The sequence below is a fragment of the Protopterus annectens genome, chromosome 10.part0 (assembly GCF_019279795.1).
Source record: "Protopterus annectens isolate FY-2018-M chromosome 10.part0, PAN1.0, whole genome shotgun sequence".
Taxonomy (NCBI): domain Eukaryota; kingdom Metazoa; phylum Chordata; order Ceratodontiformes; family Protopteridae; genus Protopterus; species Protopterus annectens.
The window spans coordinates 1,151,360,544-1,151,386,725 of record NC_056744.1 but is presented as its reverse complement, the minus strand read 5'-3'; the positions used below and the strand labels follow the sequence as shown (position 1 = coordinate 1,151,386,725).

The window sequence follows — 26,182 nt, the reverse complement described above, 5'->3', positions numbered from 1 at the left end:
TTTTGATATCCAAGTAGAAATGGTCTGTTTAGTAACTGCCTTACCCAGGGCTCTGGGATGAAAGGATACGAATAGGTGGTCTGTCTGATAGCCTTGGTGTTGTGCAGGTAAAATCTGATCTGTTTATGCATGTCCAAGAAATGCAGCAACCTCTCACTGTCGCCCTGTGGGTTGGGGAAGAAAACAGGTAGCTGAATGGCCTGATTTAGGGACCTGTCATTGACAACTTTGGGCATGAAGGACGGATTTGTCCTGAGGGTAACCCTGTCTTTGTGAAAAATTAGAAAGGGTGGTGTAGCCCATCAGGGCTTGCAGTTCGGATACTCTCCTGGCTGAGGTAAGAACCACCAGTAGGATGGTTTTCCAGGTACAATGTTTTAAGGAGGCCTTATTGGCTGGCTCAAAGGGAGGTAGCGTAAGCTTCTCTAATACATAGTTGAAGTCCCAAGGAGGGAGAATGGGTCCCATTGGATACCTAAGGTGTAGAACTCCTTTAAGGAAAAGTTTGCAAGGTAGTCGTGCAGCAAGAGGGGGTTGTAGAGGTAAGCAGGCAGAAATAGACAGATTGGCTTTAATGGATGAGTAAGCCAGTCCTGACTGCAGTAACACATGAATAGGACAGCACTAGGTGGGGTTCGCTAAAAAGAGGATCCAGCTGTTTTTTGAGACACCAAATAGTGAATCGTTTCCATTTGGAGAGATACGATTTCCTGGTATTAGGTTTCCTGGCCTCCTGTAGGACATAAAAGTACGTCGTCATTGTAAAGGTGTCTAAATGGAATCAGAATCCTATCCGGCATAGAGTTAGGTGGAGTATCTGCCACTGTGGATGGATTAATGATCCCTTGTTTTGTGTGAGGAGGTCCACTCTGGGGGTAACTTGTGGTGATTGCCCTTGGATAGATGAAGTAGTAAGGGGAACCAGTGCTGTCTGGGCCAGTAGGGAGTCACCAAGATTTTTGGATTTTCCTGTTGTATTTTCAGCAGGGTTTTCTGAATGAGAAAGAAGAGGGTGAATGCATACAGATATTCCCCTTCCAGGATATTGAGAAGGCATCTGTTGCCAGTGCCTGTGGTTCTGGTGTCCTGGTGCAAAACCCAGGAAGTTGCCTGTTGCGGGAGGATGCGAACAGGTCTACTTGTGGTATACCCCCATTTGTGGACCAGATCCAAGAAGACCTCTCTGTGTAGCATCCATCTGTAGTTGTTTGTGCTGGTTCTGCTCAACAAATCTGCCCTTTTGTTGTGAAGTGAGGGGATGTAGGTTGCTCGTAGGGAGATTCCCTGTGAGGCAGCCTGATCCCAAATGAAGAGAGCCAGTCTGCATAGCAGGTAGGACTTGGTCCCTCCTTGCTTGCTGATATACCACAGTATGGTCGTGTTTTCTGTGTACATCAAAAGAGTCCCCTGTAGGAGGAAAGGTTGGAATGCCTGTAGGGCTAACAGGATTGCCCTCATTTCTCTGGCATTGATGTGTTCTGATTTTAGGTGATCCGGCCACAAGCCTTGCACCTGTCTTAGTCCTACAGTAGCTCCCCAGCCCAGGTCTGAGGCATCTGTGTGCATGACTTGGGTGGGGTATGGTGGTTGTAGTGGGAGTCCTGGGTTTCTTTGTATGTGGTCCCACCACCAAAGTACCTCCCTTTTTAAGCAGAGAAGCGGTACAGAGTGCTCCAAGGGCTGGTTGTGATGTTTCCAGACTGAGTGAAGGTACCACTGCAGCTTCCTCATGTGGAGCCTTGCTAGAGGTAGCATGGGTACACAGTAGTTGCAGTTAACTGGGTTGAATGGAGTACTTGGAGGAGGTGGTCTGACAGGCAGCTCACCTTTGGGGGTGGGTAGGGAAGCTTCCATGAGGTCTGTTCTTATTTTGCACCCCAGGAAGACAATGTTCTGAGTTAGCTGGAGGTGGGATTATGGCAGATTTATTTGGAATCCCAGGGACTGCAATAAGGAGATCACCAGGTGGAGATGATCTTGAAGTATTTGTCGGTTAGGGGCCTGGATGAACATGTCATCCAAGTAAGGGAAAATTTGTATCGCCTTTGTCCTGGTGTAGGCTACCACTGGAGCCAAACATTTGGTAAAGAATCTGGGAACAGTGGAAAGACCAAAAGGCAAGGCAGAAAATTTCCAATGAGAAGAGCCCATCAAGAATCTTAAGTATTTCCTGAGTGAGGGTTTGACAGGAATGTGGAGGTAGGCATCCTTTATGTCTAGAGTGGCCATGAATCCCTGTGGAGTAATCAAGGGGAAAAGGGTAAGGCAGGGTGAGCATTTTGAAGGTGGGTACCTTTAGGAAGAGACTGAGGTAGGAAAGGTCCAGGATGGGTCTCCATGGTCCGTCATTTTTGGGGATCAAGAAGAGCCTTGAATAAAAACCTTTTGCTGAAGGTAGGACTGACTCTATAGTGCCCTGGTCTAGTAATGTCTGCAGAACTGGTTGTAGGAGGGCAGTTGTTGTGAAGGGAGTAGGGGTGCCCTTCCACATGGGAGGAGAGTGCCAAGTCATGTAGTAGCCCTCTGAGGGTAAACAGGACCCATTTGTCTTCAGTGATCTGCATCCACAGATGGAGACAAATGAGAGAAGTGGGCAAAAGTACAGTTTTGTACCTACCATAAATGTAGATGTTCGAGTGCTCATACAGCTGCAGTCATAACAGATGGGTTATCCTGCCGTCAGGCGGGTCCTCGGTTGGCCGAATTCCAAAGTCTAGGTCCGGCATCGGTTGTCGTCGCTTCTTCCCTGACGTCAGCGCGGCAGGGGTATAAAAGAGGCAGCCAACGCCATTTTCTTCAGTTTTTCTTGCCCCAGATGTCAGGTGCCCCCAGAAGGAAGGCAAACATAATGTTATGCAAAGATGCAATGTTGATAAATCAAAAACAGTAGTTGCAAGCAAATACACCATAAAAGAATACCCCAAAAAGGTTATATGAAAAGTGTACATCATAAGGCCTGTCCTAAGAGGGGATGGAGGGAGGGAAACCTGGACTGCAGCTGTATGAGCACTTGAACATCTACATTTTTGGTAGGTACAAAACTGTACTATGTTCATCGTGCATACAGCTACAGTCATAACAGATGGGTAGAATCCCAAAGCTAAGTAAGGGTGGTAGGCACCAAGTGGAACTAGGAGGGGCTAGGATGCCCTGCAGGACTGCTGTGGCAAAGCCTGCTCTAGATTTTGAGTATAGTGGGAGGTGATAGTGCTTGGAGAAAGTGTGCACTGAACTCCAGGTGGCTGCTTCCAAAATGTCCTTGGTAGGGACCCCCCTGAGGAAGGCTGCAGAGGTAGCTGTGGCTCTGGTGGAGTGGGATCTGATGCATGCAGGCACAGTTTTTCCATGAAATGAGTAACAAAAGCGTATGCAGTGAGCTATCCATTTTGAAATTGTCTGTTTGGAAATAGCCTTTCCTTGAGCACCTGCAGCATAGGACACAAAGAGTTGCTCAGATTTCCTGAATGGTTTTGTCCTGTCCAAATAGTAAGGAAGTTGTCTGTGAATGTCCAAGGAATGTAGTAGTCTTTCCCCTTTGTTTTGTGGATTAGGATAAAAGGTAGGTAAGTGATTCAAAGCTACACTGGATACTACCTTTGGCATAAAGGTAGGGTTGGTTCGTAAGGAAACTCTGTCCTGATGGAAAATGATGAATGGTTGCACAGCCATGAGGGCCTGTAGCTCCGAAACCCTGCGTGCGGAGGTGATAGCCAGAAGAAAGGCTGTTTTCCATGACAAGTACTGTAACTCTGTTGAAGAAGCTGGCTCGAAGGGAGGAAGGGTCAGCTTTTCCAATACGAATTTGAGGTCCCAAGCAGGGACTGGTGGTTTCCTTGGGGGTTTTATATTCTTTGCCCCTCTGAGGAACTGCCTTAAGAGTGGATGAGAGAATAAAGGAGGATCTGTGTTGTATTGTGCAGAAATGGCTGAAGCGTGGATCTTGATGGAGGAGAAGGAAAGTCCATTGTTTAACATCTCAGCTAGGTACTGTAAAATTTGAGGTATATTTATTACCCAAGGATTCTGTCCCTTTTCTTGATTCCAGGCACAAAATCGTTTCCATTTGGTGGAGTAGGCCTTTCTAGTAGAAGGTCTTCTGGCCTCCAAGATGACATCCTGCACCTCCTTGGAGAGGAGAAATTGTTGGGAAATCAAGGAATTCTCCATGCAGCTAGATTTAGAGTTTTGAGATGGCTGTGAAGGGTTTTGTAGTTGTGCTGGGACAACAGAAGAGGAACTAGAGGTAGGATCCATGGTGGGGAATGTGTCAGGCTCTTCAGGAGCGGATACCAGTGTTGTCTTGGCCAGTCTGGCACAATGAGAATCATTTTCAGCCTCTCTGCTCTAGCTTTTAATAAAACTTTGGGCAGCAGAGGAAGAGGCGGGAAGGCATAGACTGTCAATGTTGCCCAATTGAAGGAAAGTGCGTCCACTTTCCAGGCCTGTGGATGATAGGTCCTTGAACAAAAATTTTTCAACTGGCAATTTCTGTGGGTAGCAAAGAGATCTATGTCTGGCTGTCCCCAAGCCTGAGCTATCTTTGTGAAAACTTGAGGATGCAACTTCCATTCGTGTGGATCTGTCATATTTCTGCTTAGGTTGTCTGCCAGTGTGTTTTCCTTCCCTGGCAGGAATTGTGCCTGTAGTTAAATTTGCAATTCCAGTGCTGTGTTCCATAGGGTCATGGCTTGCCTGCACAGGGGGTATGAATGAGTTCCCCCCTGTTTGTTTATGTACCACATCACTGTGGTGTTGTCTGTCCTTATCAATAGCTGGCCTGGATGCAGTAGGTCTTTTAAGGTCATAATAGCCTTTTGCACGGCTAGCATTTCCTTTTGGTTGATGTGAAGGTGCTTCTCTTTTCAGGTCCATTTTCCCTGAATGCACTGATCTGTCATGTGTGCTCCCCAGGCGTAATCTGAGGCTTCTGTTGTGATGATTTGAGTTGCTTGAGGTACACAGAAAGGAAGACCTGTGTTTCTTTGGCAAGCTTGAGCCCACCACATAAATTCCTTTTGAAGGCATGGAATGAGTGGTATAATTGCTTCCAAGCTGTGGCTGTGTTGAGACCATAAGTTTTTTAGGTACCATTGAAGTTTCCTCATATGCAGCTTTGCACATGGGATTAGTAGGATGCAAGATGCCATGAATCCCAGAGCCTGCAGGACTTTCCTTGCAGTTAGCCTGGTGTAAGTTGCCATTTTTCTGAGGTATTGAGACAGTTGCCTTTGCTTGTCTGGCATGAGGTAGGCCATCTGGGTGGTTGTATCCAAGCTGGCACCCAGGAAAATAATTTGTTGAGAGGGTATTAGTTTTGATTTCTTTTTGTTGACTGTGTATCCCAAAGGAAGTTCAACAGTTTTATTACAAACGCCAGGTGCTGCAGTGGTATGTCCTTGCTGTCCGCTTGGATCAGGCAGTCGTCCAGATATGGGTAGATTTGTATCCCTTGTAGTCTGCAAAAGGCGATTACTGATGCCAGGCATATCGTAAACACTCTGGGCGCAGTAGATAAGCCAAAGGGCAATGCAGAGAATTGGTAATGGGTTGAACCTGCAAGAAATCTGAGGTATCTTCCGCAATCTTGTCTGATAGGGACATGCAGGTATGCCTCCTTGAGGTCCAATGTTACCAGCCAAGACTCCTTGCCCAGCATGGGAAGAAGCTGCTGTAATGTGAGCATCTTGAATTTTGGCACCTGCAGATATGTGTTTAGGATGGATAGGTCTAAGATAGGTCTCCAATCTTTGTCTTTCCTTGGTACCAGGAATAGTCTGGAATAAAACCCTTGACCTTGTTCTTTTTGCAGGTACATCTTGAATTGCTTTCATGTCCATGAGAGCTGAAATTTGTTTTTGTGCCTCTGCCCTTTGATTTTGTGGCAGGTTTGGCATGCCTCTCATTTTTGGAAGGGTGTGAAAGTGGAACCTGTAGCCTCTGTCTATAATGTCCAGAATCCATTTGTCTTTTGTAACAATATGCCATTTTTTTGAGAATAATGTCAGTTTTCCGCCCAAAGGTGCTGCCATTAAAGCTTTGTTTGGCAGGTGTAGGGGGAAGTCATTGTGTCTGTTTTCTAAAAGACTGTGATCTATCTTCTCCACCTCTTGGGGTTGGTGCTTGCCACTGTCTGGCTCTGAAAGATCCTTGAGGTTGCCCTCTACCTCTTGGACGCCTGTATCTGCCCCTTTGAGGTCTGTCCGTGGCTGGAAAGGACCAATTTTTTGAAGGCCAGTTTCTGCTGAATCGTGGAGGCTGTACCTGCAGGAAATCTTTCACTGTTTGCATTGATTTCGCTTTTTCCTCCATTTTCTTTAGCACCTCCTCAGCTTTAACACCAAACAATACATCTTTTTGAAGAGGTGCATCTAATAATTTAGCTTTGACATGATCTGGTAAGGTTTGCTCTTTGAGCCAAGCATGCCTACGTATAACAGACCCCGTAACAGCAGCTCTACATGAGGCCTCTAAAGCATCAAAACCACACTGCAAGGTATGTTTACCCACTTGCTCTGCACCATGCAACAAATCCTGCAACTCTTTTAAATCTGGTTGTTCTGGTTGGGTCATCTTGCTTTTCAGCTGAGATATCAAAAACTGTTGATACTTTAACATATGGAACTGACAGTTTAATGCCCTCATGGTTAAAGTGGCCGAGGTGTACACCTTTTCCCCCCACCTTTCTAAAGCGCTGAAATCTCTCTCTGAAGGTAATGGGTTTTTAGCAGTAGAGGCCTTAATTCCCTTGGGACCCTGTGAAATTGTTTCTGGGTCAGCAGTATGGCTTTTATATAGGAACTGGTGAGAATCAGGAACCCAGTAATACCTGTCTGGTTTAACAGGAGCTGGAGGCAAAGAATCTGGATTAAGGCTGGCTTCTGTGTACACATCATCCAATATATCTAAAACAGGAGGGATAGCCAGAGGCCTATGCTGGGGAGCAGAAGAAATTCCCTGAGCCTTTTCTTGGAATCTGAGTAATCTTGGCCTTCCCAGTGAAAGTGTTCCCTCAATGTATGCAGGGTTTCCCCAAAAGAGAAGTCCTCAGGGGGGGAGACCAAGGGAATAGACTCCTCTGCATCAGAGTCTTGAATGGAGAATAGGCATAATCCTGGTCCTCAGATAGTTCTGAGGTAATAGAAGCTTGATCTGAGGAAGGGTAGTCTTCCTCTAATCTGGGCCTTTTGTCAGAGGGGTTGAGAACCCCTGATAAGAGTAATCAAATCCTCAGCCATTTTAAGCAACTGCTTTTAGGCATGGTGCCTTGAGAGGGGTCTGAGGAACCTGTTTTGGTTTTCATGGCTGCTTTAGATTTAGTGAAGGCTTTAATAGAGAAGGAGGAAGGCCTGAAGACCCCTTGAGAAATGGCAGGCCTGTCTAAATTCTGAGTTTCCCCGCCAGGAGTGGCGTCGGTATCTGTAGTAGGAATGGGGGCCGAGGAGCCTGCGACCTCAGGTACTGAAGACACTGGTAATGCATTGTCATCGGTACTCAGGGGCTGCGTAGGCGCCTCGCTGAGTACCGGAGAACCGGTAGTCGGCCTTGGCGTGGTTTCAGTAGGTGGTGTGGACCTCCTATGTCGGTCCTTATCTTTGCATTTTTTGCTCAAAACTGGAGTCGGAGTATCCGACGACATAATATAATTGAATTTTTTGCCAAAAAAGTGAAGGGCGAACTCCGCCCGACACCTAATAGTGCGCTTGTTGAATCTAGCACAAAAACGGCAGGCCGAGACGTCGTGGTCTGGGCCTAAGCAAGGTATACAGAAAGAGTGGAAATCCTTATGCGGTATTTGCTTCCCACATGAAATGCAATTAACTGTCTGACATCGGTCTCAGGCAAGAAAAGTTTCCCCAACGGGGTACTTAGCTTTCAAGAAGACTTCGGCTGAAATACTTTTGTAACTCTCAGGAGCTGGCCGACCGTCACTTGCGAACTGCTTCTGCTTCGGGCACCGCGCGTCAAGAAAGACTGAAGAAAATGGCGTCGGCTGCCTCTTTTATACCCCTGCCATGCTGACGTCAGGGAAGAAGCGACGACAACCGACGCCGGACCTAGACTTTGGAATTCGGCTGACCGAGGACCCGCCTAACGGCAGGATAACCCATCTGTTATGACTGCAGCTGTATGCACGATGAACATCAGGGGCACGGTAGGGGGGAGGTTGAGGCAGAGGTGGCAGGTAGTCAGATGCTACCTGCCATGTCCTGAAAGGGAGATCTCTGGCTAGATGCAGAAGGTGCTCCAGAGGTAGGTTGTTTCCTGGTATGTTTATGAGGTCTAGCAGTGGGGTTAGGCCGGGATAGTTTCCTGATGAACTGTGTTTTGGAAGGATAATTCCAGTGGAACTTAGGAATTGGTGAGACCAAGAGATGTTTGAGGTTCTACATCTCTTTACCCTTTAGTTGCAGGGATTTAAATAGGTCTGCTACTTTACATCCAAAAAGTGCAGCATTATCCAGGGTTGCATCCATGAGCTTGGCCCTAAAATCATCTGGAAGGGGTTGTAGGCACAACCAGGAATATCTGCGTAGGGCAGAAGCTGAAGCGGTTGACCTAGCAGAGTATTCAGCAGCATCATAGCTGCACCTAATGGAGTGCCTGGTGACTTGGGATGTAAGAGCCAAAAGGGAGGGCCAGGGTTGTTTTGGCCGGGGAATCTGGAATATCTGCCAAATGTTTTGTAGAAGATTATAGAAGAGATAGATTATACTTAGCCATATGGGTCTGACAATTAATGGAGCTAAAGGCCAGTGTAGCAGAAGTATAGATCTTTTTCCCTATTCTCTTCATGGTTTGCTGTCCTTGTCAGGGAGAATAGTAGTTGTGTATAGTAATTTGGTGGCTTTGTCAGTGGTCACAGAGATAGTGGATGGGTCAGCTGGGGGGCACTTTATCAGGTGCTTAGTAGAGTCAGGTACCTTGTACAGCCTATCTGGTCTGTGTGGAGCAGGAGGATGAGAGTGAGGATTAATGGATGGCGAAGTAAACGCATCTAAAAAGGCTGGAAGGATGGGAGAAACAGCAGATGGGCTAGGTGTTTCCATTTGGATGAGGTCATAATACCTCTTTTGTACCTCAGATATTTCTGAGGAATACCATTTGAAATGTTTCTGCATCCTGGTAATGGTCCCACTAAATGTTAAATCTTCCACTGGGGAATCAGAGTCCAGGGACTCTTCTTCAGGGGATCGACATCCCAAAGGAGAAGAAAGTTCTAAATTGTAGGAGAGAGACTCTTCAGAGGAGTCTGAAAAACCTCCTCATCCCTAGGAGGTTGGTCTGTGTGCATGGGCCTAGGACTTAAGAGAGAGGAGGGGTGGAGGTGGAAGATGATGTAGGCCTCAGTGCCATAATGGTGCTTAACAGCCTCTGACTGAAGGGCTGCCAGTCAGGCATGCTTTCAGAAGAGGGAGTAATATGTTTTCTCTTCTCCCTTCTTCTTTAAAGGAGTGGTGGCCGATTTCCTAGAAACCGGGGACTGTAAAGGAGAAGTCTCAGACAACTCCCCATGAATCGCTGGCTCCTCCCTGGTGTCGGCTTGCGGCACTGGTATAGCCTCGGCAGATGTACTCTTTTCTGTGGATGGTGCGGTGTCCGTAGAGGTACCCACGACCTCAGCAGAAGTGGATCCGGAGCCTGGGTCTGAAACCAGGCCTATGTCGGCCAAAGGCTGGGACTTGGGCGGATGAGGCTCAGCAGAAGTCGAAGGCGGTAATATTCTGGCCTTTTTCTTAGGCGATTCAGGGGGGACGTCGGCAGAACCTTCCATTCTAAGTGTAAGAAGCTTCAGGCATTGATTCTCAAGATACAAATTTAACGCTTGCAACCGGCTACGCAGAGTTTTCGGCACAAACGCCTGGCAAATCGAGCTCTACCTAAACAGAACAAACACTTGTCGTGGGCATCCTTATGAGGGATCTGACGTCCACACTGACACTTTTCCTTTCTGGATGACATTAACAAGCAATAGAACAATAATGAAGGACTGAAAAAAGATTTCCCAATGGGGTACTTATCTCAAAAACGATCGTGATGTCAGTGGTAGCAGGAACACCTGTTGTACAAATGGCAGCTGAAAAGTTCTGAGGGCTGGTGCATGCCGAGGTCACTTTTATGGCCCACGTTCCTCCACCTTGCCTGACGTCTGATGCACCATAGAGGGACTATAAAAGCTTTTGAATACTGGCCGTACGTACACAAGACTGAAGGGATAAACCCATATGCAGAATACTGCAACATGGGAATAGGACACACACACACACACACACAAATATATATATATATATATATATATATATATATATATATATATATATATATATATATATATATATATCTATATATATATATATATATATTTCTAAGGTTCCCCTTCACAAGATCGAATGAATGAATACTTGAAATTCATATGCCCGAGGTCAGAATCTCGAATAGTCAAACTCGAAATTGTGCAGGGGAACAAAAACAAATAAACATTTTGCTAAGGTTTTTGCAGGGGGGGCAAGCCCCCCTGCACCCCCCTACTTAAATATACCAACTCCGAGATCGCACTTCAGCGAGGAAAAGGGAAATATCCCGTTCCGCGCTATATGCATAAGTGCACAACAGGAGAATTTCCACTCCTCCGCTAAAGTTCGGTCACACAACTCGCATATTAAACCAGGAACGATGCAGGGGGACCTAGCTCCCTGCATAAACTAAGTATATTTCTTTTTTTATTTTAAAAGCTTCCCTTAACAATTTCGAGTTACTGAAAACTCGAGATTCTGGGCTCGAACTTATGAATTTCGAGCTTTCAGTAATTCAATCTTGTGAAGGGGAACCATATATACACACATACACCCACACACATAGTTTTTTTCTTTTAAACAATTCGCCTCCACATGACACAAATAAAGAAAAAGTGTGGAAAAATGTTTTTCCCCCAGAATACAGTGGAGGAACATACAACTCAGAAAATAAAACTTTGAAATCATTGACAAATACACAATACGGACTTTCACCCTCATGGCCAAAGAAAGCCAGCCATGGATAGAATAAAGTATTTTTTGTGTCATACTATGGCTTAGTGCTAAACAGTTTGATATAGTTAAAGGATTCAAGATTACCCTTGGCTCTGGATGCTAATTTTAATTTGTGTTCTACTTTGATCTTCCTTATGGTAACCTTCAGAATTTCTAGTCTTTAATGTGGGTAGATTTTGATTTATAAGTCCTTTGATTGTAACTATTTTAAGTTCATTAAAGAAGTTATTGATGCTGACACTCAACTTTAGTTTTGCATTCTCCAATATATTTTGGGAGTGCTTAGTTTACTCTATTGGTTAAATGGAAGTTCTCCCGCAAAAGTAAACCAGTCCTCTTCTGATCATTAATCATCAGGTATTTACATACAATAGTAATATTATTCCACAGACTACAATGTAAAGAAAAAAACTATAGCATATTAGTTACAATTGACTACAGTCATGATCTGTAAATGAGTAGCACATTCAAAAGCTCAGATCTGAAAAATATGTATTGAATACCTTCATAAGCATTGTCATTCTGGAGATAGCAGTCATCTACAACATTGAGCAATCGCAGTACAGGAGTTGGAAGCAACAACAAATCTTCAACGTGAGGTGCTACAGAATAGAACAGAACCAGTAACAACATAACCTATTTTAGGCACAGCGATCAATATTAGTATTTCAGTTTTTAAATACAAAACAGAATGTAAACTAACTCAGCAACTTTTGTTAGATCAAGGAGAAAATGGAGTGTATCAAAATCTATGTTTAATAGTCAGTGGTATAAAATAAAAATTACATTCAGTGTAAAGATGCTATTTAACACATGGCATTTTAGTCATAATATAGTCAAGAAAACCGTTGCACAAAAATACATTTGGAACATTTTGCTATGTCTTGTAATACAAACACACACACAGACACACACACACCTTCTAAATATATGCAACCCTGGTGTTAAAAGGATAAAAAAATAAATATTCTAAGAATCTTAGTCACCACCAAACATGTTGAAACACTGTGCAAGAAAAAATGACGAGCTCAACGCCAAACACTATTTTAATGAGTAAAATAATAAAATACCGCAAAGTTTTCACGTTACACAACTCTTTCTCAAAGCACATCTCATTATCTTCAGTGTTTAAATATTTACACCAGCCAATCATTCATATTCTTAAAATCACATGGGTTATTAAATAGCTAGATTGAGTAAAAACAAAACAGTGTAGTAAAAGGAACACACACATATATAAAAACAAGCCCAGGACCAAATAAAAATAAACTTATAATAAAATACAAACATAAATAAAAAATATTATTACATATTATAAGTATTACTGACAGCTATACTATTGTTATACTAAATATTATGATAAAAATAAAAACATATTACACATACTGTCTATTTTTCAATATGGGTTTAATACTATAGGTACTACTCAATCCTGGCATTTTATCCACCCTGAAATAATTAATCCAGTCATATTCGATCTTCTCTGCTTTATTCACTAGGTCACCTCCTCTTGCACTGCGATGGACAGCTTGTAAAACTCTAAACTTAAGATGAGGGCCCAGAGATAAAATGTTTGCTCAGGGCATTTGTCTCAACTTGTCTTCGAAGGTCCGACAGATGCGACCCTATCCTTTCTTTTAATTTCTTATTAGGTAAAACTAAGAAATAATGGAATATAACTGGTGTTTAGGAGAAATTTATCATTGGAAAAAAAGAAAAAAAAGCCATAGCAGCCACTGTCCCAGAAGAACTACCTTAACTGGCATCTTAGCAAGGCCTTTTCCACTGACAGTACATCTTAATACTAATGTTTATCCAAGCACTTGAGGTGTCCTTTAACAGGACTTTCCTGCTGCTCCTTTAAGGAAATGAGAATGTGTCCAGTCTTGTTCAGAGGAGTTGTCCACGAATGGTAAATGAACTAAGTCCGGTCTACTGTGGATGGACTTTACTCGGCAGTAGCTGTCTGTAAAATATGCAGGAATACTAAGCTTGATTCCAATGGACGTCTGAGACCTTTAGTAAGAATTCTACGTTAGTCCATGAGGATATCCCCTCCACCTCTTGTATATTTTTTCTGCATGAGGTCACAGTACCACATCAACAGCCACCATATCTCTCAGTTCAGTGCCATTTTCCTTCCTTCTTCGACCATAATGCCTAAATGTCACAAGTCATCACTCATACAATCCATCCCACTGGTTGGATGTTCTCGTTTCCTCTTGCCTTCTTGTCTCTCCCAAATTTTCTTCATCACATCTCCTTTCGCTTTCTTAAATGTGCCCAAATCATTGTAACGTTCTTTTTGACCTCTCTAAAAGCAGCTACTTTGGCTTCTGTTCTGATGTCCTCATTTCTCTGTCTGAATCACAGTGTGCATCCTGCCACCCATCTCAGGTGTTTCACCTCCATCACCTTTAGCCTCCTCAACCTTTCTGCATTTACTGCCCAGGTTTCTCTACCATACAGTAGTACAGGTTGTGCCACTGTTTTGTAAACCTAACTTTTAGCATTCTTTTAATACACATTATCCTTAACATCCTGTGTCATTTGGCTACAGCCCCTCTAATTCTAGCTTGGATGTCCCTCATTCAGACTTCCCTTCTCCTCAACCTCCCCTTCCAGACACTTGAAACTGCTAACCTTTTCTACTATCTTCCCTTCTATTTTAATTTTCATCTGCTTCAGATTTCCCCAATTTACTCCCATGACAACTGTCTTATCTGTACTCAGTTTCATTCCATATGCCTTCACTTTTGCATTCCATTTCCCCATCATTTGCTGAAGTTCCTGTTCATGGTTTTCTTGTAATGCCACATCATCTGCATACTGCAGCTTTGTAGATCTGCCCCCTCCATCCTGCTGGTTAATATAGTCCATCACCAGTATGAACAACAGTGGCCTCAGAGTTGAGCCCTGATGCACAACCACTCCCACTGGGAAATCCTCTGCGAGTCCAAACACTTTTTACTTGCATCAGTGGGTCCCTGTACACAGCTTGCACTAATTCAAAACAAACTCTTGGCCAGTATCTCCCACCATGAAACTATACAGACTGCAGATGAAAGTACAGTTGCTAAATTCCACTTACCTGTAACAGCAGATGTTCGTAGAAACACATTGCCTTACTGGCGCACATGGGTAGTGCCACAGTTTGTCCAAGCTGAGAACTCCTCACTCCTCTGAGTGAGAAGGACCAATCACTTGTCAGCAACAGGACAGCTCTTCACACTTAAAGACAGGACCCTTTTAGTTTTCTAGGATCCAACATGGAGAGCAGATAAGAATGCAAGCTTTGCAAACAAGTACTGTTTTAGACCAAACTATACACACACACACACACACACACACACACACACACACGCACGCACACACACGCACACACACCAAAAAAGGTTGCTGGACAAAAACAGAACAAAAACTACAACAACCAACTATACACATCCAACAAAAAAGGGATAGTAGGAGGGTACTGTCAGCAAGGCAAACTGTTCTATGAACATTTAATGTTAGAGATAAGTAGAATGTATGCAAATGTATTATATTCAACAAACACACTGCCTTATTAACATATGGTTAGATTCCCAAAGCTTATCCAACCTGCGAGGAGAAAAGATAAAGGTCCAGGAGCGCCTGAAGAATGGTCCTCATGAAGCCTAATCTGGATCTACAAAAAACATCCAGTTTGTAGTACTTCATGAAGGTATGGATGGAGGACCAAGCTGTTGCCTGTAGAATACTTCTGGAGTGCACTCCTTTCCAATATGCTACTGAAGAGGAAAAGGTCCTGATGGAATGTGTCTTTACTTTGCCTGGATGCACATAAAAGGTATGAAATATCCCCTCTCCCTTATTCTTAGTGTCTGGAAAGAACATGGAGGTTTAATAGACTAATTGATTGAACTCAAACCAGTTCTGGCATGAAAGAAGGATTAGTGCACAACACACACCTATCCCTGTGAAAAATCAGCTAAGGTTATCCTACTAGGACAGCTTACGGCTCAGAAACTCCTTGCAGATATCAGAGCAATAAGCAAAATGGTTTTCCACATTAAGGAAGTACAGCTGTGTAGCATCTTATCATAATGGTAATGTCCTTCTCTTCACTGCTGCAGTACTCATTACAACAGGGATGCCCGCCAAGGGCGACTTGACGTCAGGCCAGTATACCACAGCCTTAAGGTTGGTTTAAGGTATGCAGTATGTCACACGTATGCTCCTTGCATAGCACAGGGAGTAACTGTGACGTCCAGATCTACCATCCTCAGAAATGAAAGCCCCAGTAGGAATGCCAGTCCAAGGAGTAGAAGGGTAATTAGTACATCCAGAAGAGAAATGGACCAAGGGGCAGAGGGAGGAATGAATACTGCAAGAGTGAAGAGAAGGACTTTCTACCATTATGGTAAGATTTTACACAATTCTACTATGTTCTTCCATTTCAATGTTGCAGTACTCATTAAAATAGGGAGAGAACAAAAGCTCAGCAAAAAAGAAAGGGAGGAGGAAGGACCAGCAGAGCTCTCTAGGAATCCATGAAGGATGGCCCTAGGAAAACCACCTCTAGTTATGGAAATTTTATCTAACTCGTAGTGCTTGGTAAAAGTATGCAGAAAAGTCCAGGTAGCTGTCTCAAGAAGAGTTAGTATCTAAACCCTTGAAAAAAGCACCAGAAGAAGCCACAGCTCTAGTAGAATGAGCTTTAACAGAAGGAAGACTCTTACCATGAAAGCTATAACAAAAAGAAATGGCTTTAGAAATCCAAGAAGAAATAGTTTGCTTGGATACAGCCAAATCCTAAGGAACTAGGATGAAAGGAAAAGTACAGCTGTGTACCTACCATAAATGTAGATGTTAGAGTGTATTCACTGTTGCAGTCATTACACTTGGGTTATCCTGCTGGCAGGCTACCCGCAGTCGGCCCGAATTCCAAAGTCTAGGTCCGGCGTCGGTTGCTGTCGCCTCTTCCCTGACGTCAGTGCGCCAGGGGTATAAAAGATGCAACAGACACCATTTTCCTCAGTTTTTCTTGCCCCCAGATAGGAAGGCTGAAAAGAATACGTTTTGCCAAAAAGCATGCATGTACTAATATAAACATATCCTTTATCTACAAGCAAATACACCACATAGGTTGTATAGAGTTGAGAAGTACAGAGAAGTCCCAGCAAAGAAAAAAGGGGGATGGTGGGAGGGTAACCTGGACTGCAACAGTGAATACACTCTAACATCTACATTTATGGTAGGTACACAACTGTACTATGTTCATTGTGTTTCACTGTTGCAGTCATTACACTTGGGTTGAATCCCAAAGCTGAGGTTGGGCGGCTGGGTCTAAATTGGATTTGGAGAGGCTACCAGGCCCTGCAGAACTGCAGTGGCAAAGCCTACTCTGGATTTAGAGTAGAGGTGATAGTGCTTGGTGAAAGTGTGCAATGAACTCCAGGTTGCAGTTTCTAAAATGTCTTTAGTTGGTACTCCTCTGAGAAAGGCTGCTGAAGTGGCTGCTGCTCTGGTAGAATGTGGCCTAATGCCCTTAGGCACTGATTTGCCAAGTTGTGCATAACAGAAGCAAATGCAGTGTCATATCCATTTTTAAATGGTCTGCTTTGTGATGGGCTTTCCTTGTGATCCTGCAGCATAGGCTACAAACAGTTGTTCAATTTTTCTGAAAGCTTTTGTTTTGTCCAAGTAGAATCGTAGCTGTCTGTGTATATCCAAAGCGTGTAGAAGTCTCTCACCTTTATTCTGGGGATTTGGGTAAAACGTAGGTAAATGAATGGTTTGGTTTAAGGCCACATTGGAGACCACTTTTGGCATGAATGTTGGGTTTGTTCTAAGAGAAACCCTGTCCTGACGAAAAATGAGGAAAGGTTCCACAGCCATTAATGCCTGTAACTCTGAGACTCCTCTTGCTGAAGTTATTGCTAGGAGCAGAGCAGTTTTCCATGATAAGAATTTTATATCAGCTGTGCTGGCTGGCTCAAAAGGAGGCAGAGTGAGCTTTTCTAAAACAAAATTGAGATCCCAAGTTGGTATTGGTGCTCTCCTTGGGGTCTTATGTTTTTTGCCACTCTGAGGTGCTGTCTTAGAAGAGGATGTGAAAAAATAGGAGGTATTGTAATGAGCTGAAATGGCAGAGGCATGGATCTTAATTGAGGAGAAAAATAGGCCTTTGTCCAGCATCTCAGTTAGTTATTGTAACATCTGTGGTATATTTGGAACAAGTCGTTCGAGCCCTTGTGCCTGGTTCCAAGCACATAATCTCTTCCATTTTTCTGCATAAGATTTCCTAGTGCTGGGCCTCCTGGCTTCTAAAATGACATCCATAACAGCTTTAGAGAGAGGTGCAGTCTGACTGGCTACATTATCTGCCATGCTGCCAGATTTAAGGTTCTGAGTGGACTGTGTAGAATCTGATTGCTTTGTTGAGTCAGAAGATGAGGAATTTGAGGTAAAGGCCAGGCTGGGCCTTGAGACAAGCTCTTTAGGATTGGGTACCAGTGCTGGCATGGCCAGTCTGGGGCAATCAGGATAATTTTTGGCCTCTCGTCTGACTTTTAGGAGCACCTTGGTAAAAACAGGCATTGGAGGGAAGGCATAAACTGTCAGGGTTTTCCAGCTGAATGATAGAGCATCCACTTTCCATGCTTGAGACTGATAAGTTCTTGTGCAGAATTTCTGTAGTTGGCAATTGTGAGGGGAAGCAAAAAGATCCATGTCTGGGCATCCTCATTTCCTTGTTATCATGCTGAACACCTGTGGATTTAGTTTCCATTTGTGAGGATCCATGAGATTTCTGCTTAGTTCGTCTGCCAGTGTATTTTTTGTTCCTGGCAGGAACTGTGCCTGCAGATGTACTTGATAGGTCAGAGCTGTGTTCCACAAAGTCATGGCTTGCCTGCATAGGGGGTAGAAATGTGTGCCCCCTTGCTTGTTTATGTACCACATAACTGTGGTATTGTCCGTCTTTATTAATAGTTGTCCTGGATGTAGTAGGTCCTTGAAAGCTGTCAGGGCATTCTGTACAGCTAGCATCTTTTATTGATTAATGTGAAGATGCATTTGTTCCTTGGGCCACATGCCCTGAATACATTTTCCTGCCATATGTGCCCCCCAGGCATAATCCGATGCATCCGTTGTTATTGTCTGCCTGGCTGTGGGTAAGGTGAAAAGCTGTCCCTTGTTGTGGTGACAGGCCTGGGGCCACCATCGAAACTTCTGTTGTAGGCAGGGAATTAAAGTTATGATTGTCTCCAGGCTGTGACAATGCTGAGTCCAAACACTTTTTAGATACCATTGTAGTTTCCTCATGCAGTTTTGCATATGGAATTAGTAGAATGCAGGATGCCATGAAGCCCAGGGCCTGCAGAATCTTTCTTGCAGGGAGCTGGGTTTTTGTTGCCATCATTTGAAAGTAATGAGTCAGTTGCCTTTGTTTGTCTGGCGTGAGATAAGCCATCTGGGCAGTTGTATTTAAGCTTGCACCCAGGAATATTATCTCTTGAGAGGGCACTAGTTTTGATTTATTTTCGTTTACTGTATACCCTAGGCAAATTAGCAATCTTTTTACAAACACCAGATGCTTTAGAAGAATGTCCTTGCTCTCTGCTTGAATAAGGCAGTCATCCAAGTACGGATATATCTGAATTATTTTTTGTCTGCAAAATGCAATTACTGGTGCCAGGCATTTTGTGAAGACCCTGGGTGCAGTAGATAAGCCAAAGGGCAGTGCAGAGAATTGGTAATGCATTGAGCCTGCTATGAATCTGAGGTATCTTCTGCAAGATTGTCTTATTGGAACATGCAGGTATGCCTCCTTGAGGTCCAAAGTAACTAGGCAAGCCTTCTTGCCCAGCATGGGCAGAAGTTGCTGTAGTGTTAACATTTTGAATTTTGGAACATCCAGGAAAGTATTTAGGATTGACAGGTCCAGTACTGGTCTCCAGGCTTTGTCTTTTCTGGGTACTAAGAAAAGTATTGAGTAAAATCCTTGTCCCTGTTCTTGCTGTGGAACTTTTTGAATAGCTCACATGACCATAAGAACAGCGATCTGTTTTTGTGCCTCTGCCCATTGGTTTTGTGGCAGGTCTGGCATACCTTTTGATTTTGGAAGGGTGTGAAAGTGGAACCTGTAACCCTGAGAAACAATCTTCAGTACCCATTTGTCCTGGGTGATTGTGCCAATTTTTTCAGAAAAGTGCTAGCTTTCCCCCTAGGGGTGCTGTCAAAAGGTAAGTGCTTGGCATTTGTAGAGGGAAGTCATTGGGACTGTTTCCTACAAGGTTGTGATTTGTCTTCCCCTCCTTTGGGGGCTGAAGCACTCCATTGTTTAGGTCTGTAGGAGCCTTGGGGCTGAGATCTGCCTCTTGGGCGTCTATATCTGCCTCTTTGTGGCCTGTCTGATACCGGAAGGGACCAATTTTTTGAAGGCCAGTTTCTGCTAAATCTAGGTGGCTGAACCTGTAAGGGGGGTCGGGAACCCCTGATCAAGGTAATTAAGTCTTCAGCCATTTTGATCATCTGTTTTTTAGGCATAGGGGCCTGAGCACGTGGCTCATGCGTCATTTTTTTAGACTTAGAAGTTGTTTTTGAAGCTGGCGTCGGTTTTATATAGAAATGTTGAGGCATGAAAACACCCTCAGAAGGCGGTGCCTGCTCAGCGGCTCCGGACCCATCCGAGGGAGACACATCCGCGGGTTCAATATTCTGAGAATCTCGTGGCATACCGGACTCCGCATGGATCTCGGTAGAGGCCTGCGACTCAAAAGTAGCTGGTATCAGGGGCTGCGAAAGTGCCTCACTGAGTACTGGCGAACCGGCGACTGGCTTAGGAGAAGCTTCGTTGGTTTTGGACCTAGACAGTCTGTCTCTGTCCTTTTCTTTGCGTTTTTTGTGAATTCCGGTAGTCGGATTGCTATCCGACGACATTTCAGGGTAATTCAAATCTGGATCCAAAATATTTTGAAGCAAAGATATACTGACGCTTAATAGTGCGTTGGTTAAATCTAGCGCAAAACCGACAGCAAGGCATGTTATGATCTGGGCCTAGGCAAGGAATACAGTACAAATGAAAATCCTTATGAGGTATTTGCTTCCCACAAGTAATGCAATTATTAACTTTTACTGACATCGGTAAGGAGCAAGAAAAAGTTTCCTCAACGGGGTACTTAGCTTTAATTGAAGACTTCGGTTCTGAAACTCGAATGCGAAAATTTCAGGAGACTGCCGACTGGCACTTGCGAACTGCTTCTGCTTCGGGCACTGCGTGGCAAGAAAGACTGAAGAAAATGGCATCAGCTGCATGTTTTATACCCCTGACATCATGGAAGAGGAGACAGCAACCGACCCAGGACCCAAGACTTTGATATTCAGGCCGACTGAGGGCAACCTGCCAGCAGATTACTCAAATGTAATGATTGCAAAAGTGAAACACGAAGAACATCCCTTTTTACAAACGCCAGATGTTTTAGAAGAATGGCCTTGCTTTCTGCCTGAATTAGACAATCATCCAGGTATGGAAATATTTGAATATTTCTTTGCCTGCAAAATGCAATTACTGGAGCCAGGCACTTTGTAAATACCCTGGTCGCAGTAGAGAAGCCAAAGGGCAGTGCAGAGAACTGATAATGCAAGTAGCTTGCTTTGAAGCATAGGAATCTTCTGCAAGATTCCCTGACTGGGATATGCAGGTAAGCCTCTTTTAAATCTAGAGTTGCCAACCAGGCATCTTTGCCTAGCACAGAAGTAACTGGTGAAGAGTCAGCATCTTGAATTTTGGAATGTCCAGAAATGTGTTCAGAGTAGACAGGTCCAGAATTGGATGCCATGAATGGTCTTTTCTGGGTACCAGGAAAAGTCAGGAATAGAAACCTTGTCCCTTTTTCTCTTCTGGTACTAGCTGAATCGCTCCCATGTTTAGGAGGGAAAGTACTTGTTTCTGAGCCTCTGCCCATTGATTTGGGGGCAGATCTGGCTATCCGTTTGGAGTTGGCAACGTGTGGAAATGAAATCTGTATTCCTGGGACACTATATTTAAAACCCATTTGTCCTGGGTTATAAGTTGCCAGTTTTCCCACCAAAGGGGTGGCTAAGGGTAAGTACTTGGTAATTTTAAAGGGAAGTCATTGAGACTCTTTACCATAGGGAGGTGTCTTGTTATTTCCAGATTTGGAAGCGGAGGCACCCCATTGCTTAGTACTGAAAGTCCCTTGGGACTGAAGCCTGGTGCTTTTGGAAGGTCTAGGTTTGGCTTGAGTGGCTCTGGAAGGAACTGGAAAGGACCAGTTCTTAATAGGCCAGTGCCTACTAAATCTTGGAGGTTGTACTTGTAAGAAATCTTTCAGTTTGCATAGATTTAGCTTTATCTTCCATCTTTTTTAAGAACTTCTTCAGCCTTATTGCCAAACAGACGGTCCAGCTGAAAAGGAGCATCCAACAATTTTGCTTTAACATGATCAGGCAGAGATTGCTCCTTAAGCCAAGCATTCCTTCTAAGCACAGACCCAGCAACAGCAGCCCTGCAAGAGGCCTCCAAAGAATCAAAACCACATTGCAAAGTAGGTTTTCCAACTTGTTTAGCTGAATGCAATAAATCCTGTAAATCCTTATTTTCCGCAGTCAGAAATCATCATCATTTTCTGTTTAAACAATCCCATGATATGCTGTTGATATTTTAGCATATGGAATTGACAGTTTAAAGCCCTGACTGCCAAGGTTGCAGAAGTATAAACCTTTTTACCCCATCTATCCAGCGCCCTGGAGTCTCTATCAGAAGGGGTAGGATTTTTAGCAGTAGAAGCCTTAATGCCCTTGGGCCCCTGAATCTGTGGGAGTCAGGAACCCTGTAGTATCTGTCTGGCTTACAAGGGGCCGGAGGCAGAGAATCAGGGGCCATACTGGATTCTGAAAACACATCAACAATATCTAGTACAGGAGGTATAGCCAAAGGCCTATGCTGAGGAAGAAAAAGGAAATCCCTAAGCCTCTTTTTGGATTCAGAAAAACCCTGACTTTCTCAGTGGAAATGCTCCCTTAAGGTATGTAAAGTTTCCCCAAAAGAAAAAGCCTCAGGGGGAGAAGCAGAAGGAATGGAATCCTCTGCATCAGAGTCCTCATAAGTAGGTATGGACAAATCGTTCATTAGAAGAGTCAGAAGAAACAGAGTCCTGTTCAGAAGATTCATAGTCAAGGTCAGCCCTAGGCCTCTTAGAAGGGGGGGGGGGGGGGTTGACTACCCCTGATTAGAGTAATTGAATCTTCAGCCATTTTGATAATTTGTTTTTTAGGCATAGGGGCCTGAACATGTGGCCTGGGCGTTGGTTTTTTAGACATAGATCGAGATTTTGACCTTAATATTGAAGGTGGTGTCGGTTTAATATACAAATCTGTAGGCCTGAATACCCCCTCAGCTGCACAGCGGCTCCAGACCCATCCAAGGTAGAGACATCCGTGGGTACCATAGATGAAGCATCTTGCGGCATACTGGACTCTAAATGGGTCTCAGTAGAGGCCTGCGAATCAGAAGTAGCAGGTATCAGAGGCTACGAAAGCCCCTCACTGAGTACCGGCGAACTGGCGACTGGCTTAGAAGGGCAGTCGGCAGTTTTGGACGTCAACGGCCTGTCTCTTTTTTTTTGCGTTTTTTCGGTATTCCGATAGTCTGATGGCTAACGGACGTCATTTCTGGATAATTAAAGCGAGAACCGAAATATTTAGAAGCAAAAATGTACAGACGACGGATAGTGTGCTGATTAAATAAAGCACAAAACCGACAGCAAGGTACGTCGTGGTCAGGGCCTAAGCAAGGAATACAGTACAAATGGAAATCCTTATGAGGTATTTGCTTCCCACAAGTAATACAATTATTAACCTTTACTGACATCGGTAAGGAGCAAGAAAAAGTTTCCCCAATGGGGTACTTAGCTTTTAGTTGAAGACATCGGTTCTGAAACTCGAAAATGAAAATTTCAGGAGTCTGTCGACAGGCAGTTGCGAACTGCTTCTGCTTCGGGCACCGCGTGGCAAGAAAGACTGATATAATGGCGTCGGCTGCATGTTTTATACCCCTGATGACCTGATGTCATGGAAGAAGGGACAGCAACCGACGCAGGACCCAAGACTTTGTTAATCAGGCCGACCGAGGGCAACCTGCCAGCAGATTACCCCAAAAGTAATGACTGCAACAGTGAAACACGAAGAACATCTGACAATGCATAGATACTGCCCAGAAACATAGGTATTTCCTGCATGAGTCCCTGATAGGGATTTGCAGATAGTCTTCTTTTAGGTGTAGGGTGGCTAACCAGGCATCTTTGGACAGCGTAGGAATAAGCTGCTGAAGGGTGAGCATTTTGAATTTTGGTACCACCAGGAAGGTGTTTAGAATGGAAAGATCTGGGATTGGGCACTAAGTGCCCTCTTTTCTGGGTACCAGGAAAAGTCTGGAATAGAACCCTTGGCCTATCTGTTCTGCAGGAACAGGATGAATTGCCCTTATGGAGAGCCGGGACTGAACTTGGTTTTGTGCCTCTGCCCACTGGTTTGGAGGAAGGTCTGGGAACCCTTTTGGGGTTGGCAGTGAATGGAAGTAAAATTTGTACCCCTGGGATACAATGTTGAGGACCCATCGGTCTTTGGTGTTGGAGGTCCAGTTTTTTGCATGATGGGCAAGTTTTCCTCCTAGGGGCACGAGCAGTTGGGCAGGTGAGGAGTGGAGTTGAGAAGTCATTGTGAATTCTTTCCTTAAGGGGGTGGCTTAGCACTCCCTGTTTAGAAGTGAAGGCACTCCATTGCTTAGTTCTCTGCATACCCTGAGGCTGTAATTGGGGGGGGGGGGGGTCTGTTTCTCCTGGGTCCAGTTTAGGGGGCTACAAAGGACCAATGCTTCGAGGGGCAATGCCTACTGAATCTTGGAGGCTGCACTTGCAAAACATCTTTAACTGTCTGCATAGACTTAGCTTTTTCTTCCATCTTTTGTAGAACCTCTTCTGCTTTGTTGCCAAACAGATTGTCCTTGTTCAAAGGAGCGTCTAGTAATTCTGATTTGACATGGTCTGGCAAGGTCTCTCCTTAAGCCAAGCATGCCTTTTCAGTACAGAACCAGCAGCTGCTGCCCTGCAAGATACTTCTAGGGCGTCAAAGCCATATTGCAAGGTATGCTTGCTGACTTGGCTTGCAGAATGCATAAGCTCCTGTAATTCTTTATTTTCTGCAGAGTCTGTAAAGGTAGATAATTTTTGCTTAATAAGTTCCATAATATGTTGCTGGTATTTCAGCACGTGAATCTGGCAATTCAATGCCCTAATGGTGAGAGTTGCAGAGGTGTATACTTTTTTTACCCAATCTGTCTAAAGCTCGGGAATCCCTGTCCGAAGGGGTGGGATTCTTAGCTGTAGTTGCTTTTATACCTTTAGGCCCCTGGGAAATGACCTTGGATCAGCAGTAGGATTTTTGAAAAGAAATATGTGAGAGTCAGGGACTCTAGTATCTGTGGTTTTCTAGGAGCAGGAGAAAAAGTATCAGGAGTTAGACTAGATTCCATAAAGACATCATCCAGAACTGGAGAGATTGCTAAAGGTCCATGTTGTGGCAAATCTAAAAATTCTCCTGAGTCTCTTTTTGGACTGAGGATAATCCTGGCATTCACAGTGGAAATGCTCTCTTAAAGTATCTAGGGTTTCACCAAAAGAAAAATCTTCTGGAGGGGAAGCACAGGGAATGGAATCCTTTGCATCTGAATCCTCATAAGCAGATAAAGGCATGTCTTCATATTCAGACACCTCAGAGTCGGACTACTGGTTTGTTAAAGCTGCTGGGGACAGGTCTCTTTCTCTTAACAGGGGAAGGCTGGCTCCCCCTAATCAGCATAATCAGGTCTTCTGCCATTTTAAGCATTTGATGTTGTGGCAAGGAAGCAGGGTGCTTGAGTTTGGGTTGTCATTTTTTTAGGCGTAGCTCGTACTCTTGGCCTTAGAAACTTGGTAGTTTTACAAAGAATTGAAGATGTGAAAGTCGTCATTGGTTTGGGTCGAATATCGGTAATGCGAAGAACTTCCTCGGAAGCCAGTGCCTGCACAGCGGCTCCAGACCCACCCAAGGTAGAGATATCCGCAGGTTACGTAGTCAAAGAAGAGTCTTGTGGCATACCGGACTCTGAACGGGGCTCGGTAGCAGCCTGCGAATCCATTGAAGTGGGCATCTGGGGCTGCGAAAGCACCTCACTGAGTACCGGCGAACTGGCGACTAACTTAATGGAAGTGTTGTCGGCAGTTTTGGACCTGTGCGGTCCGTCTCTGTCTTTATCCTTACTTTTTTTGGAAGATCAGTAAGCCATCCGACTGCCTAAGCCATTTCAGAATACGGAGATCGAGAGCGAAAGAATTTAGTGACAATAAGGGCCCAACGACGAACAGTTCAGGCGTTGAGCAAAGCACAAAACCGACAGTGAGGTATGTTGTGGTCTGGGCCTAAACATGTGACGCAGTAAGAATGGAAATCTCAGTGTGGTATTTGCTTTCCAGAGGTGAGACAATTGTTAACTTTTTCTGACATCGGTAAGAGCAAGAAAAAAGGGTCCCCAACGGGGTTAGCTTTAGAAGACTTCAGGCTGATTCAATTCGGAAATGAAAACTCAGGTAGTGGCTGACTGGCACTCATGCGAAAGTACAGTTGTGTACCTACCATAAATGTAGATGTTAGAGTGTATTCACTGTTGCAGTCATTACACTTGGGTTATCCTGCTGGCAGGCGACCCGCAGTCGGCCCGAGTTCCAAAGTCTTGGTCTGGAGTTGGTTGCTGTCGCCTCTTCCCTGACATCAGTGCGCCAGGGGTATAAAAGTTGCAACCAACGCCATTTTCTTCAGTTTTTCTTGCCCCAGATGTCAGGTGCCCCCAGATATGAAAGCTGAAAAGATAAAAATATGCCAAACAACCATGCATATATTACTATAAACATTTTCTTTCCTTCATCTAAAAGCAAATACACCACATAGGTTGTATAGAGTTGAGAAGTACAGAATAGTCCCAGCATTTTGGGATGGTGGGTGGGTAACCAGGACTGCAACAGTGAATACACTCGAACATCTACATTTATGGTAGGTACACAACTGTACTATGTTCATCGTGTTTCACTGCTGCAGTCATTACACTTGGGTAGAAT

The 26,182-nt window shown here is 44.3% G+C and overlaps 1 protein-coding gene across 4 annotated transcripts in view; it reads right to left on the bottom strand.

Moving 5' to 3' along the window:
• UHMK1 (U2AF homology motif kinase 1) overlaps positions 1 to 26,182 on the bottom strand; it is a 512,108-nt gene that overhangs the window by 199,046 nt on the left and 286,880 nt on the right. For 3 of the 4 annotated variants that reach the window (XM_044085882.1, XM_044085884.1, XM_044085885.1), the window contains one exon: positions 11,531 to 11,629. The exons of the other annotated variant lie outside the window; for it this stretch is intronic. In XM_044085882.1, the coding sequence (XP_043941817.1) occupies positions 11,531 to 11,629 (99 nt within the window). The remainder of the gene's footprint in view (positions 1 to 11,530; positions 11,630 to 26,182) is intronic. 4 annotated transcript variants of the gene reach the window in all.